At 42.9% G+C, this 14,621-nt stretch overlaps 1 protein-coding gene across 4 annotated transcripts in view; it reads left to right on the top strand.

The window, feature by feature from the left end:
• CDC42EP3 (CDC42 effector protein 3) overlaps window positions 1-11,688 on the top strand; it is a 27,703-nt gene extending 16,015 nt beyond the window's left edge. For 3 of the 4 annotated variants that reach the window (XM_006151344.3, XM_006151343.3, XM_027772999.1), the window contains exon 2: window positions 9,673-11,688. In XM_006151344.3, coding sequence (XP_006151406.1) covers window positions 9,907-10,668 — 762 coding nt within the window. In that variant the 5' untranslated portion in view covers window positions 9,673-9,906 and the 3' untranslated portion in view covers window positions 10,669-11,688. Of the gene's footprint in view, window positions 1-8,751; window positions 8,832-9,672 lie in introns of those variants that run through there. The other variant, XM_006151345.3, reaches the window with a different exon arrangement.
• Window positions 11,689-14,621: the final 2,933 nt, after the last annotated feature.

Genomic DNA, 14,621 nt, shown 5'->3' with positions numbered 1-14,621 from the left:
TATATATATATATATATAAAAGTCCTAATGAGTTAGAGCTGATGGGACTAGTGTCTAAGACCCTTCTTACTTCTTGATTTCTGACAAGATCAAGGTAGCGTCTCTGCCTCTCATTGATACTGAGATTTTAGTGCATCATTTCCTCTTGGTGCTGTCAGACTTCAAGACACAATCTTCAGGTTGGCAGGCCTAATGTTATCACATGAATGCCGTAGAGAACCAGACATTTCAAATTTTCTGCTGTCTGGAGAGCCTTGGTAGACTTGAACTAAGTGTTGGCCCCTGGGAGCAAGTCTAGCAAGGTTTATGGATTTAACATGTCCAGATTTGAAATTCACTGTATGTCAAGTGTTGTGGAAAGCAAAAAGAGAGTAATACCCAGTTCAAGAAGACTTTCAGGCTACCTAGAGAGTATGTTCATTCATTTATTCAGCAAATATATATGTGCACATGAGTGTACGTATAACACGAGCGAGTCCATCATGTAAGTGCATAGAGATTGGAATGGCCACTGCCTCATTGCAAATATACCCAGCTCTGGTGTGATGCAGAGAAGCCATGTTTTAGCCCATCCAGGGAGCATGGGTGATTGTAGAGGGCCCAAGCAGGACAGGAGAATAGCATGAAAACCCTCTTATCTGTCCCTTCACTCCATCAGGAAAATAGATTCAAGGGGCCTGTATTTGATGATGCATCATAAAGGCCAATGATTAGGGACTTAGGACTGTCTGTCCATCACATAGCCATAATCTGAATTTGTGGATAACTGTCAACTTGTTACTTTGGGTCATTTGATATTACTATTGCCAGACCAGAATTTTGCATATAATAATTGCTAGGTGTTTTGTTGTTGTTTGTTTGTTTTTTTTTTTGTTTGTGGTTTTTTTTCTGTGAGGAGTTTAGCAGCTTCCCAAATTTCTTTGGACAGAGTTTAGAATGAGTTTCCTAGCTGAATTGTGCTGAAAATCTTCAGGGAAGAGTTCTCTTTCTGTATTGATGTTGTCTTTGCAGCATCACAGCCCACTTTAGATCCATTAATTATGGAAGCAGGTGAGCAGTTCACAGTGATGACCTTACTAGATTCATATCCACCAAACTAGAGTGCCTGCCTAGGTCTTTCTGACCAGCTCAGAGGCCCCACGTAAAACTAGTCATGATAAAGGAACCAGACGTGAGAGAACCTGCCCGTCTGCTACCTTGTTCTACCTGTCAGGGGTCAATGTTGTTATTGTGTCTTTTCCAATAACTCATTTTTATAGGGCAAAGATCCGAATGGCCTCTCTTCAAAAGTGCAGACTTGGTACTTTGGAGGATAGATGTTCTGTCTTTTAATTTTGCTTCTAAAAGAGCTTTCAAATAGTACAATTAGGCCCTATAAATGTGAGAAGTGTACACAAATTAGCAGTGAGTTCTCCTATATGGTATTTGTGGTCCTCTAATATAATCTGAGTGGTAAAAGAAAAATGCATACAGGCCATAGCTGAATCATTAATGAGAAGTCCATTTATAAATAATTGAAGGTAAGAAGGTGAGATGTATCAGACTTTCTGAGTGGGTCTCTAAAATCCAGCCTGCTCAGTCTGGCTAAGTTGATTTTGCATATGACAGAGCTCAGCAGCTGAAGGCTCAACTAATGGCAGTTCAGTCTGGCGGCATATAGCTATGCCTCAGTTTAAATGATATGGGGAGAGGATAAGAATCTAAAAATAGAGAAGGCATCTTCTTATCTTCTCAAGTGGGTGGAGAAAAACAGACTAAAATATGAAAAGCATCCCCTTCAGGATGCTGTTTACTGAGTGTTCTCTGGTTACATTGATTTCTGTCTTAGATTTTCATTTAGGTTCAGTGTTGAATTTCTAATACTATCATTTTTTCCCCTGAAATTTTAAAATTCTTTGTCCGAGTTGGGCAAGTCTTCCTACAGAGATTTGCAAAAGGATTGGCATGAGAGGTTGGCTGGTCATCTATCAGAAAAAACATAACCATGTTCAGACAGAAAGCCTTTGTGAGCATTTTTATATGGGAACGTGACATGGAATGATAAGGAAATTAGTAGGGATTGTGTTCCATAGAGGAGAGTCAGAATGAGCAGGAACCATAACTTCACCTTTCAGGAGGAAGGTCTAGAATAACTGCTGCTCCCCCTGAGATCCTCATCCCATGTCCATATTTACCTCGCCCTCCCCAAGGCAACCTATTCCAGCATTAAGGAAATGGTTTAATTGTTTTGTTTTGTTTTGTTTTGAGAAGCCAGAAATCTGTTTCCTTATAGTTTCTGTTTAGTAGCTCTGGGGCCTCCCAGAACAAGTTAATCCCTTTTTCATTGCAATTAAATGAATCTTCCAGCTCCCTAAAGATTAGTTTTTCTTCTCTATTAGTTTTCTTTAAGCCACTTCATTCCTTCAACTTTAAGACTGAGTTCCTTGTCTCCCTTCTACCCTCCTGAAACATGTACGAGCATGTTTCAAGTAGCCTTCATCCCTTCTAAAGCAGTGAGCCTGGGGTCAAGTACAGTCTTTTAGGGACTTAACACAGTGGAATTAATATCGGCTACTGCTGGGCAGCAGAGAGACATACCCCAAAGATGGTTGATGGTGGAAGGAACTTAGTGGAGTCTTTGTTGGATTGGACATGGAAGAGAAAGAGCTGAATATTTTTGCTTGGGGCCCATAGGGTACAGGGGCTCTGTGTCCAGGTGCTACGAGGAAAAGTGCATAGATAGAAGCTGGAATGTCCTCGAAGGATGTGACAACTCAGCGGGAAAGGGGAAGTCAGTACAGACTCACTTCCTGCAAGAAGACAAAGGAAAAGGACACAGGCCCCTCAAGACAGTTCCCCACCCTCCCCCATCCAACCTGCCCCTGTTTTCAGACTTGTGTGTTTTAAATTAACATTGCAACGGATTTTGCAGGATGCAAGGCATTTTTTTTTACCCTCTCTTTCCACTAAAAATGAATCTAAAAACAATTAGTAGGCAAACCAAACATTCCTTTCTTAAAATAAATGAACGTTTTTTTCTATCCCACCCTCTTTGTTCTTTTCTGAGCCCTGTGAGTTGCCAATAACAGTCAATGCTAAGTAATTCAGGAACTGATTTTTCAGTCTGTCATTTTTTTATGACCTGTGGCTTTCTTCTGCCTTTTGATTGTTGCCCTGTTTTGGTATTTTCAGCATCATTTTTTCCCCCAAACATTGATAAGAAAATGAAGCAAAAGACTTTTTCTATTTTTTTGTCCTTGATTGAATTATTAATGGTGTGATTGTTATTATCACTGTTGTTTATGCTTAAGGCAGTCACAAGTAAGGAGATCTTAGGTTGTCAGGAAAGTCATGATATATTTTTCTATGTTTTTCTATGCAAAAATGAGTCATGACTTTCCTAATGGCCCAATAGAATTGTCTGGCCTAGTGCAGGATGACAAGCTGGCTCTCTGCCTTTCTTATCAAAAACATGGCTTTAACTCCTCTCTGGTTCCCTTGTGTCTTGAACCCCCTGGATTTCTCACAAATACCTGTAAGTGGGGGTGTGTCTATTCACAGCTGACCTTTGTCCCACATAGACCTGCTAGCTGTGACAGAGCGTGCCCAGGGCTGACCAAGGAGCCAGATCCTTTTGTTGGTGGCTTTCTTCTCCAGTGCTCAGGAACTGGAGGATTTGCTTTCAAAGGAATCTAATTTCCCAGATGAATATTATCTTGGGAGTCATCTAAGCGGGGGGGAGAATAGAGGAGCAAACCAGGATCCAAGAGCTAAGCAAAGGGGATTAGCAATCTGGAGAGCTCAGATTTCGGGGTCAAGGGAAGGGTTTTTGAGAAAGGGCTACACATAGGACTGACCTTCCTTTTCCTCCCTCTCTTCATCTCTCTCTCTCTCTCCCCTTCTCCTTTTCTTTCCTCTGAGTAATCATGGCAGCCCAAGTAAGCTGGAAAAATAGGAAACTGAGAAAGTGACCATTAGTTGCAAGAAAAAGGTTAAAAGTGGGGAAAGGAGGCCCAGTGTGGGTGATGGCACCCTTGGGTGGCTCAGTGCCCAATACACTAGGTGCTAGACTAACACTCAGAGCTATGAGTTCCCTTCATCTGCCTCATGGAACACCCAGGAGGGCTCATTCCCCTCAACTAGTCTAAAAATTCATCTCTGGCCTATAAGCCCTTCTGATTTAGCTCCTCCTGTTCTCATTTCCCATCAGCTCTCCCTGCCAGTGGGCTCCTTCTTTGGTGTCCCCCTTGATTCAGGTGTTCTTGCTTTCATTCCTACTCTGCTGCCACCATGTGAGTTAGCGGCTAGCTGACTTCTGGAACCTGTCTCCTTTTCCCAAAATGCTGAGGAGGAATAGGATTTCATATGAGAGCGATTTACCTCTCCATCATAAAATGCCTACCCGTGTCACTAGCCCCTTCCCAAACAAGGAACTATACACCTGATCCCATGTGAACTTCTCCTACCAATAAATACCTCCCTCCTTGCTGGTGTCCTGCTTTCTGGCTTTTTTCCTCCTGCATCCCTGTGTTCTCCTGCCTCTTATCTTTTTCTTTTTCCTTCTGATTAAAAACACTTCTTGGGACCAACAGATGGCATAATGGTTACGTCACTGGTCTCCCACATAGTTGACTGTGGTTCCAGTTCCAGAATCAGCAGCTTAAAACTCAGGCCAGGTGCATGTGCATGTGTGCCCAAGATCCTGCGAGGAGAATGGAGGAGAAGGGATTATGATGTGACCACCCCCTTGAGGGTAATTTCTCCCTTTCTGTCCCTCTGTTTCTGTTTCCAGCAAACACACGCACCCTATAGCAAAAATCTCTCTCTTACAAAACAAAACAAAAACACTTCTCTTCTGAGATCCCTTTCATTCTGTACAATACACAGTGATGCTACCTCTTTGAGTGAAGGCCTACCACAGCAGGAAGAAGTGTCCCTTTGCCAAGCTCATCTGAGATAAGGCTCAGCCCTCTTGCTAGGTCTTCATGTATTCATGTACTACAATCCCAGAAGTTGACCTTCTACAGTTTTTATTTGTTCTATGAGAGAGACACAGACACCCCCGACAGAGTCCTCATGCTGTGACCCACCCAGTCTCAGCCAGTCCAGGTCATGGGCATGATGCACACACCCAGCATGCTCAGGGAAGTCCCAGGGTTAGAGCTCAGGACCTTTCTCATGTGGGTCCAGTTATGTGATTACTGCATCCTCTGGCCCTGACTTTGGATTTTGAACACATTTTCCTGAAGAAGTGTGTGTCCGAGGATTAGTAACTCATAGGTTCACTAGGCTTTTCAGGACCTGAGTACCATGTATAAAATTGACTCTCCAAAAAAGTATTATCTGAGCCCTACTCCTTTATTATTTTTTAAATAGCTAATTCACCCATGATCCCCAAATCCAAATCCATAAAAAGTTATATAGTAAAAAGCTTCTTTTCCATCCCAACCTCCCTTCCATCCACTCCCCATCTTTGTGGGAAGTCACCATGACTGATTTCTTGTGTGTGCTTCCAGAAGCATTTTATAAGTAACTAGCCAATACAAACATATTTATACACATCCACATGTATCTTTTGGTCCCTGGAGGGTGTTCCTCTTTGGGCTCTTTCCTCATGAGCATATTAAAAGCTTTTTCATCCTCCTTCAGAGCTGACCAGTTCTCACTGTATGGTTGCACCTTAGTTTATTTTGACTGTCTTTTGTTTCCAGCTCTGGGCCGTGTCGATGTGAACATTCTTGGTATGTTATTATGTGACCTGGATAAATCCCTATGAGGAGACTCTGGGCTTAAAGGACATGATTGACAGTTTTCATAGTCTTTGCCAAACCACCCTCCATTGAGGGTGGACCTGTTTGTGCCTCCACCGTTGCTGTACATGAGGCCCATTCCCCCCATCAGCCCAGGGCACTGTCATACCTTTGTGTATTCAACGGGCTTTGGAATACACCCGTAATTTAGGAGCTGACCAAATTCCCCTGGGGCATGCTCATTAAATGTCATATCAAGACCTCAAACTCTAGAACCTGGTAGCCACGTAGTGTTGGCAGAGTGACTGAACATCTGGGCATCAGTAGTTAGTGTCTCTTGTGTAAAATGGGGATATTAACAGAAGCCACCACACAGGTTCTTGCAACTCAGCTAGTACATGTGAAAGGCCTGAACAGTGCCCAGCTACCAAGTCAGGATTTGAACTGTAGTCAACCATGTGAGAGTCCAGTGATATAACCATAACAAGCTCCTAATAAACATTTGCTGTTGTATTGAGCATTGCTGGTTCCTAGGACAGGCATGTTCCCTCTCCAGATTTCCCCTTTTTACCAGGGAAAGTGAAAGAGCCACCTTATTAGTTTTCTGCATAAGCAGTGGCAGAGATATTGAAAGAGCAGTCAGCCCGCAAAGGGAAAGGGAAACACTGATGCGGCTACATGAACGTGTAGTGGTTGATAGGTCGGGAGTCCAGAATACTCAGAAAGGAGCGGAGGAAGTGGGCAGTGTAAGACCTCCTAGTTCTGGGTTGCCTTTCCTGGAGTCAAGCCTGGTTGCCCTTGAACTGGAGGAGGAAGATAACAGATAAGATAGAGGACGGAGGCACAGGGCCAGGTGCTTCCCAGAACCACAAACATCATCTCGGGTTGTAAAACATATTTTTACCCCTATTTTTTTGTTGTTGTTGCTGTTAGAATTTATTTGGGAGCTCTTGTCCAGCAGAAATTCAATACAAATGATTATTCTTGAGGTCCTAGAATCCTCCACCCCATCTTACAATCAATACTATGTAGGTTTTGTAGAAAAAGAAAAATGCCTTTGAAGGCACCTTCTTTCCTTCCTATGCTCTAGAGCCTCCCTGGCTGCAGCTTGCCTTGACTCCTTACCAATCCTTTTCTTACCTTTTTAGCTTTTGCCACTTTCCTCCAACCTTTATCTTCATGTCAGTGACAAAAACCCAACCTCTACTAGGCTGAGTGAGCTCGTGGCTAGAAGCCAGGGTGCCAGTGCCCACAGGTGGGCAGGGACCAATGGAAGGGCTGGGTTTGGCCAGCGCCTTGCCCCCTGTCAGCTGCTCACCAGGAGGCCTGAGGACAGGGCACCCCTCCCCTGCACCTCAGAGAGCAGCAAGCATTTCCTCCCTGTTTTTTCCTTTCCTGTGCCAGATTGTTGTTCAGTTTATGGGTAGATGTGAGTGATCTATTCAGAGGAGCAGAGAGCCACTCTCTGGCTACATCTTTGTAGAATTGTTTTCTTCTTCTTTGGAATACTCCACCCTAGGTCCTGACCTTGCATAACCCTGGCTTCACCAGCTGACCAGTTCCCTGGCATGCCCCTGCTCTGCGGTGAACACACCGTATCTTTCCATGACAGCTGCCCTCCTGGCCATACATGCTGAGCTCACCACTCCAGTGGGCAACTGTTCCTCGGCTGCCACCCACCTGCTGCTGCAGGCAGGCAACCACACTGTGCCCAGAAAGGCAGGAAGGCTGTCTCTGGGTGGCAGGGGCCCTGCACTGGGACTGTGTCATGCTCTCATATGGAAAGGAAGTTCTGATGCTGTAACAGGAAGTCCTGGGGTTTACACTTTTGTTACTATGTCAAAACCCAGATTAGAGCCAAAATGAGAGAATATCAGGATCAATTGTCACATTTGACAGATTCGTGACACTCATGAGGAGAAGGTCAAAGTTGACCTCATGCTGCCTTGACCTCTTCCCCACACCAAGGCTGGAGGAGGGTTGGCTCTCTTCATCTCTTTGTTGTCTACCTCTTCAGACATGAGTTTCTGGACAATCGGCTGTATGCCCAGCAAAGCTAGTTGTCACCATGCCAATGGAGGGCAGAGCATGGTTCTTGTCACCTGCCACTGGCAAATGCGTTTAAAACTCTTGTTAAAGGAAAGAAATACAAGCAGATGCAGAGGGCTTCCAGCTGCTATGAAGCAAATGTGGCTGTCTCCAAGCCACCATCTGCCAACCCTGGGAGGGTTTATTTGGAGGCTCTGTGGCCAGAGAGAGGAGAGCCCAATGGGAGAGGTCACAGCAGAGCTGTCTATGGAGTTCCCACCATGGGGAAGTTTTAGCTTCTCCATGTCAGCTGAGTTTCTTATCAATCAGATGAGGATCTAATATCCCCATAGCCTTCTAGGTCTTCACTTCTGATCTTGTCATATAGTTTGTACAGGCAGGATGTGTTAGCTTTCTGTGCAGTAACAAATTATCACAAACTGAGTGGCTATAACACCCACTCGTTATCGCACAGCTTCTGTGGGTCAGGAACCTGAGCAGGGCTTAGTTCTAGGGATATGCTGGTCTATGATCTAGGCATGGGCCAGGGCTCTGGACTCATCAGAGGCTCAACTGGGGTAAGACTACCCTCTGAGGTCCTTGCATTGCTAGCCAAATTCGTGTCCTCGGGGCCTCTCCTAGCATAAAAGTTTGCCTTGTCAAAGCCAGCAAAGAGAATCTCTCCCTCCTTGGTTCAGATGGAATTGCCTGTAAAGTGAGCTAGTCAGGGAGTGACTTGTCACCTTGACTATGTTCTTTTGGTTAATACAAGTCACAGCTTCCACCCACTGAAGCTTTAACACTAGAAGACAAACCATGGGGCTTACCTTAGAATTTTACCAACCCCACAGAGAGGATACAGCCTTATCTGCAGTGATTCAAAAGTGAAAGTCCAGCCGATTGTATATGATCTCAAGTTTTTTCCTTTTTTTCTTTGAGAGCAGCAGCTTTGTTCTTTTCTTTTCATTTCAGATTACCTCCAACTCCTGAAACCCTCTCTAACCCCCATAGTCTATGTCACAACTTGCTTCCAACTCTAACTCATCTGTTTGCTGGTTGTCTTATGGAGATAGGGTAATTATTTTTTTCTTTTTGAGTCCTGAATTTCAATTTCCTCATCTTTAAGAATACATTTACAAAGATTTTGTAGACAGTAGCATATATAGCCACTGCTACTTAATAAATTATATTTCTACCTCCTTTCTGTATAAAACTATTCATTTTATTGCATCAATTTTATTTATATACAGAATTCAACAAAATATCATCCTTACTAATGTGCACACAAAAGTAAAAGAGAAAATATAGTGTATCCAAGGAGCTGAAATTACTGTGGTCATATGCTGACAGCAGTTCTTAGGATAGAGGGAAGGGACTAAAATCTTAGACATGTCCAGAAAATTGTGCCCATGGCCATGTTTTAAAACTGCTGATATTGGGACCAGCAGTTGATGTAATGGCTACGTTGCTGGACTCCCATGTAGTCAATGTGGTTCGAGTCCTGGACCTGGTAGATTAAACTCACGCTGGGCATGTGTGCATGCGTGCGTGCCCAAGATCTCGAGAGGAGAATGGAGAAGAAGGGATTGTGGCGTGGCCATCCCCCTGGGGGGGTGATTTCTCGCTTTCTATCTTTCTCTGTCTTTCTGGCGAGCGCACACGCCCTATAGCAATAACCTCTCCCCCCAAAAAACAAAAGTGCTGACATCCTAGTTTTAAGGTTTTTAAGTCTCTTTTTCTCTCCTTTTTTCATTTTGCCCCTGAAGTGTGACTAAGATTAGTGAACCCCTCAAGATCAAAGTTCTTATCCTGCTTGGGGGGGTGGGCACTAAGATCAAGTTCAATTCTGCCATTATTTACAGGCTTGGAACCTTGAGGGGCAGCAGATGATAACCTGCTTTGGTTTCCTCTCTAGGGTTTTTACTGCTGCAGAAGGGATTGGAATGATGTGAGCAGCTCTCCAAGAAGTTCCACTTGACCATAACCTCCAAAAGGTCTTTTAAAGCCCATCTCATTTCAGTGTGACCTCTCTTGCCACTTGAGAAGATGATGTGACAGTTCCCACCAAGGATTTTTCAGAAACTTAAAATATCCGTGAAGAAAGTGGCCCTTTCCCCCTTTGACAAAATAGACATTCTCCAGTTCCAAAATGCCAGCCAAGACCCCAATTTACCTGAAAGCTGCCAATAACAAGAAAGGAAAGAAATTTAAACTGAGGGACATCTTGTCTCCGGATATGATAAGCCCTCCCCTCGGAGACTTTCGCCACACCATTCACATCGGCAAAGAGGGCCAACATGATGTCTTCGGAGATATCTCCTTCCTTCAAGGGAATTATGAGCTCTTGCCTGGAAACCAGGAGAAAGTACGTGCTGGCCAGTTCCCTGGGCATGAATTCTTTCGAGCCAACAGCACCTCAGACTCTATGTTCACAGAAACGCCCTCCCCGGTGCTCAAAAATGCCATCTCCCTCCCAACCATTGGAGGCTCCCAAGCACTCATGCTACCCTTATTGTCACCGGTGACATTTAATTCCAAACAGGAATCATTCGGGCCAGCCAAGATGCCCAGGCTTAGCTGTGAGCCCGTCATGGAGGAAAAAGCTCAGGAGAAAAGCGGTCGATTGGAGAATAGGACGATCCACCAGGGAGACACCTCGTGGGGCTCCAGTGGATCTGCCTCTCAGTCCAGCCAGGGTAGGGACAGCCACTCCTCCAGCCTGTCCGAACAGTACCCCGAGTGGCCAGCCGAGGACATGTTTGACCACCCTGCCCCCTGCCAGCTCATGGAGGGAAAAACTAAATCCGAGGAGTCCCTCTCCGACCTCACGGGTTCCCTCCTCTCCCTACAGCTCGACCTTGGGCCCTCACTTTTGGATGAGGTGCTAAATGTCATGGATAAAAATAAGTAACACGATGCCAGCTCTTGGGGGTAAAAGGTACCAAAACCAATACATAACAAAAACAGACTAAGTGAACCATCATCGAAGAGAAGAGCATTTCTGTCTGTACTTGGAGTTGTGTAGTGGGTTTTCTAAAATAACGTTCCTACAAAGTATTTTTTTACCTGTTATGCCCTGTTTGCAAAAACGATTTAGGGGGAAAAAAAATGAAAAATTCCTGACCTGGCAAAAGAGGAAGTGAGTCCGTCAGCCTGTTTTCAGCAGGCATTGCCAGTGTTCAGTTCACAATTTTTGTTTGCAGACATGTAAGAAATCTGGCTTGGTCAGGATTGACTCTAGCTAGGAAGGACTGCATAAGTCTTATTAAGGAAATTTACAGTACTCTGGCATTTCCTGGGCAAGAGGACATCAACATTTATTTAACACCTAAGCCTTTTTTCTAGACTCTTTTCTATATTATATTGTTTGGGCTCACCATCGCAAATTCTCCAGTGTTAAGACTTTTCTCTGTTTTCACAGTTGAACAACTTTGTATGGGTTTGGGGATTTTCTTGTAGTTCTTATATATCCCTATATATTGTATCTTTATCACTGAATTTTGACCGTCAGCTGTCAGCTACATGTTGGTAAGACACAAGCAAAGTATTACTGTAACTAAGTTATTTTTAAAGTTAAAATATATTTTTATGTGCCTTTGGCATTTGATTGCAGAGTCTACATTTTATAGATAATACATCACATGTCATTTGACTTGTTTTCATTGGGTTTCATTGTAAGCTGTGTACATGTGTGCTTGGAAAAGTGTATTCTTAATTAGCTCTATTATTTTTTCTTTATCTGTTATCATATTCTAACAGCAGCCAACAAAGGATTGTAAAGTGTAAAGGCGCAGGTTATTCATGATGCTTCTGCAGAGACTGTGGGCTACACCACATAATGTTATTTGAAAATATGGGTATTTTAGTGCAGTACATACTTGCGTTACATAGGTACTTCATGCAACACAATAAAGAGTAAATGTTAAAACAATCCTGCTCGTGTATAGTAATAAACAAGAACATAGGGAATGATATTTTCTTCAAGTCTAGCTAGAAAACAATGCTTCTCTAAAACGTACATGAGCCTTTAAGGTAAGAGATGATTTCTATCAACTCTATAATTTCGATTACTTCCTTAAAGTTGGAGGTTTTAGAAACAGAGCCCCTCAACTTTAGGAGAATTGAACATGTGAGATCAGAAATTATTTTTTATGTCACCCGCCTCTCTATGCCCTTCTCTGGGTACCTCTTCCTGTATTTTAACACCCTCTACAGCAAACTCTGTAAGCCCAGTCTCAGCCCTACAGGACAAATATTTGTCCATGCAGCAGGTGCCATATTGACGAGATTAAGAAGCCTAAAAAGAGAGCAAGTCCCTCTCACCAAGGAGCCAGAAATGTCCTGAGGATGTTTGTTAAGAAATCAGGAACAGGAAATGTATGCACCAATTCCTGTCCTTTTGTCAACCACTCCTTCCCCTCAAAGAAAAACACTTGCACACAATAACTGCCAGCTTTCTCAAACATCTGTTTCTTTGAAATATACCCCTGAAATGACCTCCTCCCAACCATTTCAGTGATTTGGAGTTGTTGCAATTCTACATTCTGACCATCTGAGATCACCTCTGAACTACAGGTGAGATACACTCAAGGCAGCATCTGAGTAGACAAGACACATTCCCTGGGAGCATGGAATGTGTCTCTCCATGTCCCAGCTGCATTTCCTTGTCCCACAGCGTTCCAGTGTTCTGTTCCTGCTATGTCACACCCATTCACAGTCCACTTCCAGAGACTTCCCAGTCTCTTCTAAATCTTGTTAATGAGGGCAAACCCAGTATCTCATAATCTGTAAGCAGTTTCAGCTACACTCTGTCAACACTTCCTTCCATCTTTATCATTATTGATCATGTTTGATCTCTCATTTTACTCCTCATCTGTCTCATGGTCTCAAGGGAAAGATTTGGTATTAGATGAACTGAGGAGTGAGAGTGTGAATATTTTCTCTGCTGTAGGAGAACATCTCTGCCTGTGATGGGTTGGTTTAATATAGTCTAAGTAATCAGGAAGCTTTCCCCCGTGTTTAATAATTTTCCTCTCTTTGTCACATATTCTGCCCCATTAGGTTAGGTATAATTGAAGTGGTAACAGACATGTCCCTGTGAGAAAGAGGAAACAAAACCACATCCAATTGATAAACGATTTTGTTGAGTCTGCCCTCCTAATGTCTGGTCTCTTCTCCAGGGAGCAGGTGCATAGCTGGAGGTGGCTTTTACCCTGTGAAGAGAGACTTCAGATGCACACCCTGAGAGCTGAATTAAGGTTCACAGCCAGTGAACATTCTCCCACTTCTAACCTAATTTATCTTTACTGTTTAAAGATAAATCCAAGATGCATTTCATTTGCAAACTCAAAAAGAATAGCAAGCCACCTGTGACCCAACAATCAGAAAAGTAACAAAGTAATTTGTATAAATAGAGACCCTTTTTGTTGAGGTAGGCAAGGTTCTTGTGGATGATCTTTTCCCTCGACAGTGAGACCTGACAAAGGACAAACTATATTACTTTTGCCTAAAATTATCTACTTAAAAAGATCAAAATATGGGAGTACTTAGCTCTTCACAAATATGAAGTCACTAATTACTATGTTTCAGTGAGCCAAAAATCACTGTCAATGAGCATGAACAGAAGACTAAATGGGTTAAATAGAAAGGAAAACCTGGCTCTCCAGAATCAATCTAGCCCTTTCTTATACTACTGCAAGCTACTTTATTATTATTATTATTATTATTATTGTTAACTTGCTATGGGGCATCTGTACTCAATGGAAAGAGAGAAAAAGTAAGAAAACATTCCCCCACAGGGATGGCCATGCATCAGTCCCTTCATTCTCCCCTTGGATTTTGGGCACGCACACACACACACACACACACACACACACACACTGTGTTTTTCAAGCTATCAGGTCCAGGCCTCAAACATTGCAGTCAGTCATGTGAGATCCAGCCACCTTAACCAACGTACAACCTGGCTGGCCCAAAGTTTTCTTTCTTTTTTTTTTTTTTTTTTTTTTTTTTGATCTAGGTTCTCCACAAACACTTGAAGTCATAGAATGAAAAATGATAATACTATGAATATTTTAGAACAGACAGGAAATGTATACATTTAGGTGTTGGTTCTTATCTTCCTCCTAATATGGAACCTGATGAGACTAGATCATTTTACTGTGATATATATACATACAATAGAACAAGCCAACTTGATGATCTCTCTCTAATATAAGAGTTTATCATTCAGAAGTTATGTTAACCTAGTCCCTAATTTAGAAGTCCTAATAACAATTCTCAGATTTTATGATTAGCAACTGATTTTTTTCCCCGAGACAACTCAATAAGCTATATAAATAGATAATGGGTGTTGCCTTATTTCCTTACCCACATGTTTGGATCAGATCCAGTATAATGTTTTTAGGTCCCAAATGATAACCTTGACCTGGATGGGTAGCCTTCTGGTTTGGCTGTATGAGATTCAAGAAAGTCATACTACTCTAAACTCTTCACATGTATTATTGGTACTGGCTATAGAATATATATTTTAAAGAAAAAGATGGTCTTGGTTACAAAACCTCCTAGCTGAGGGAGCCAGATCCTGACCATGGTTTGAATCTTGATCCTGGCAGCTTGAAAAACACACCAGGCATGGGTGGGTGTGTGATCCAAATCTCAACAGGATGGAGAAATGGAGGAGAAGGGATTGTGGCATAACCATGCCGCATTGGGGGAATGCTTTCTCTCTGTCAGTCTCCCTCTTCCTCCCTCTGGCAAGCACATACACCCTCTAGCAATTAAAGAGAAAAAAAATAAGAGGTGTTGTTTGGTGTTTAGTGGATTTATTGACACATGCTTCATGTGATTATACCTAGACTATGT

This window comes from Tupaia chinensis, unplaced genomic scaffold (genome assembly GCF_000334495.1).
Source record: "Tupaia chinensis unplaced genomic scaffold, TupChi_1.0 Scaffold000317_1, whole genome shotgun sequence".
NCBI lineage: Eukaryota > Metazoa > Chordata > Mammalia > Scandentia > Tupaiidae > Tupaia > Tupaia belangeri.
This window is presented reverse-complemented; position numbering and strand designations above follow the sequence as displayed.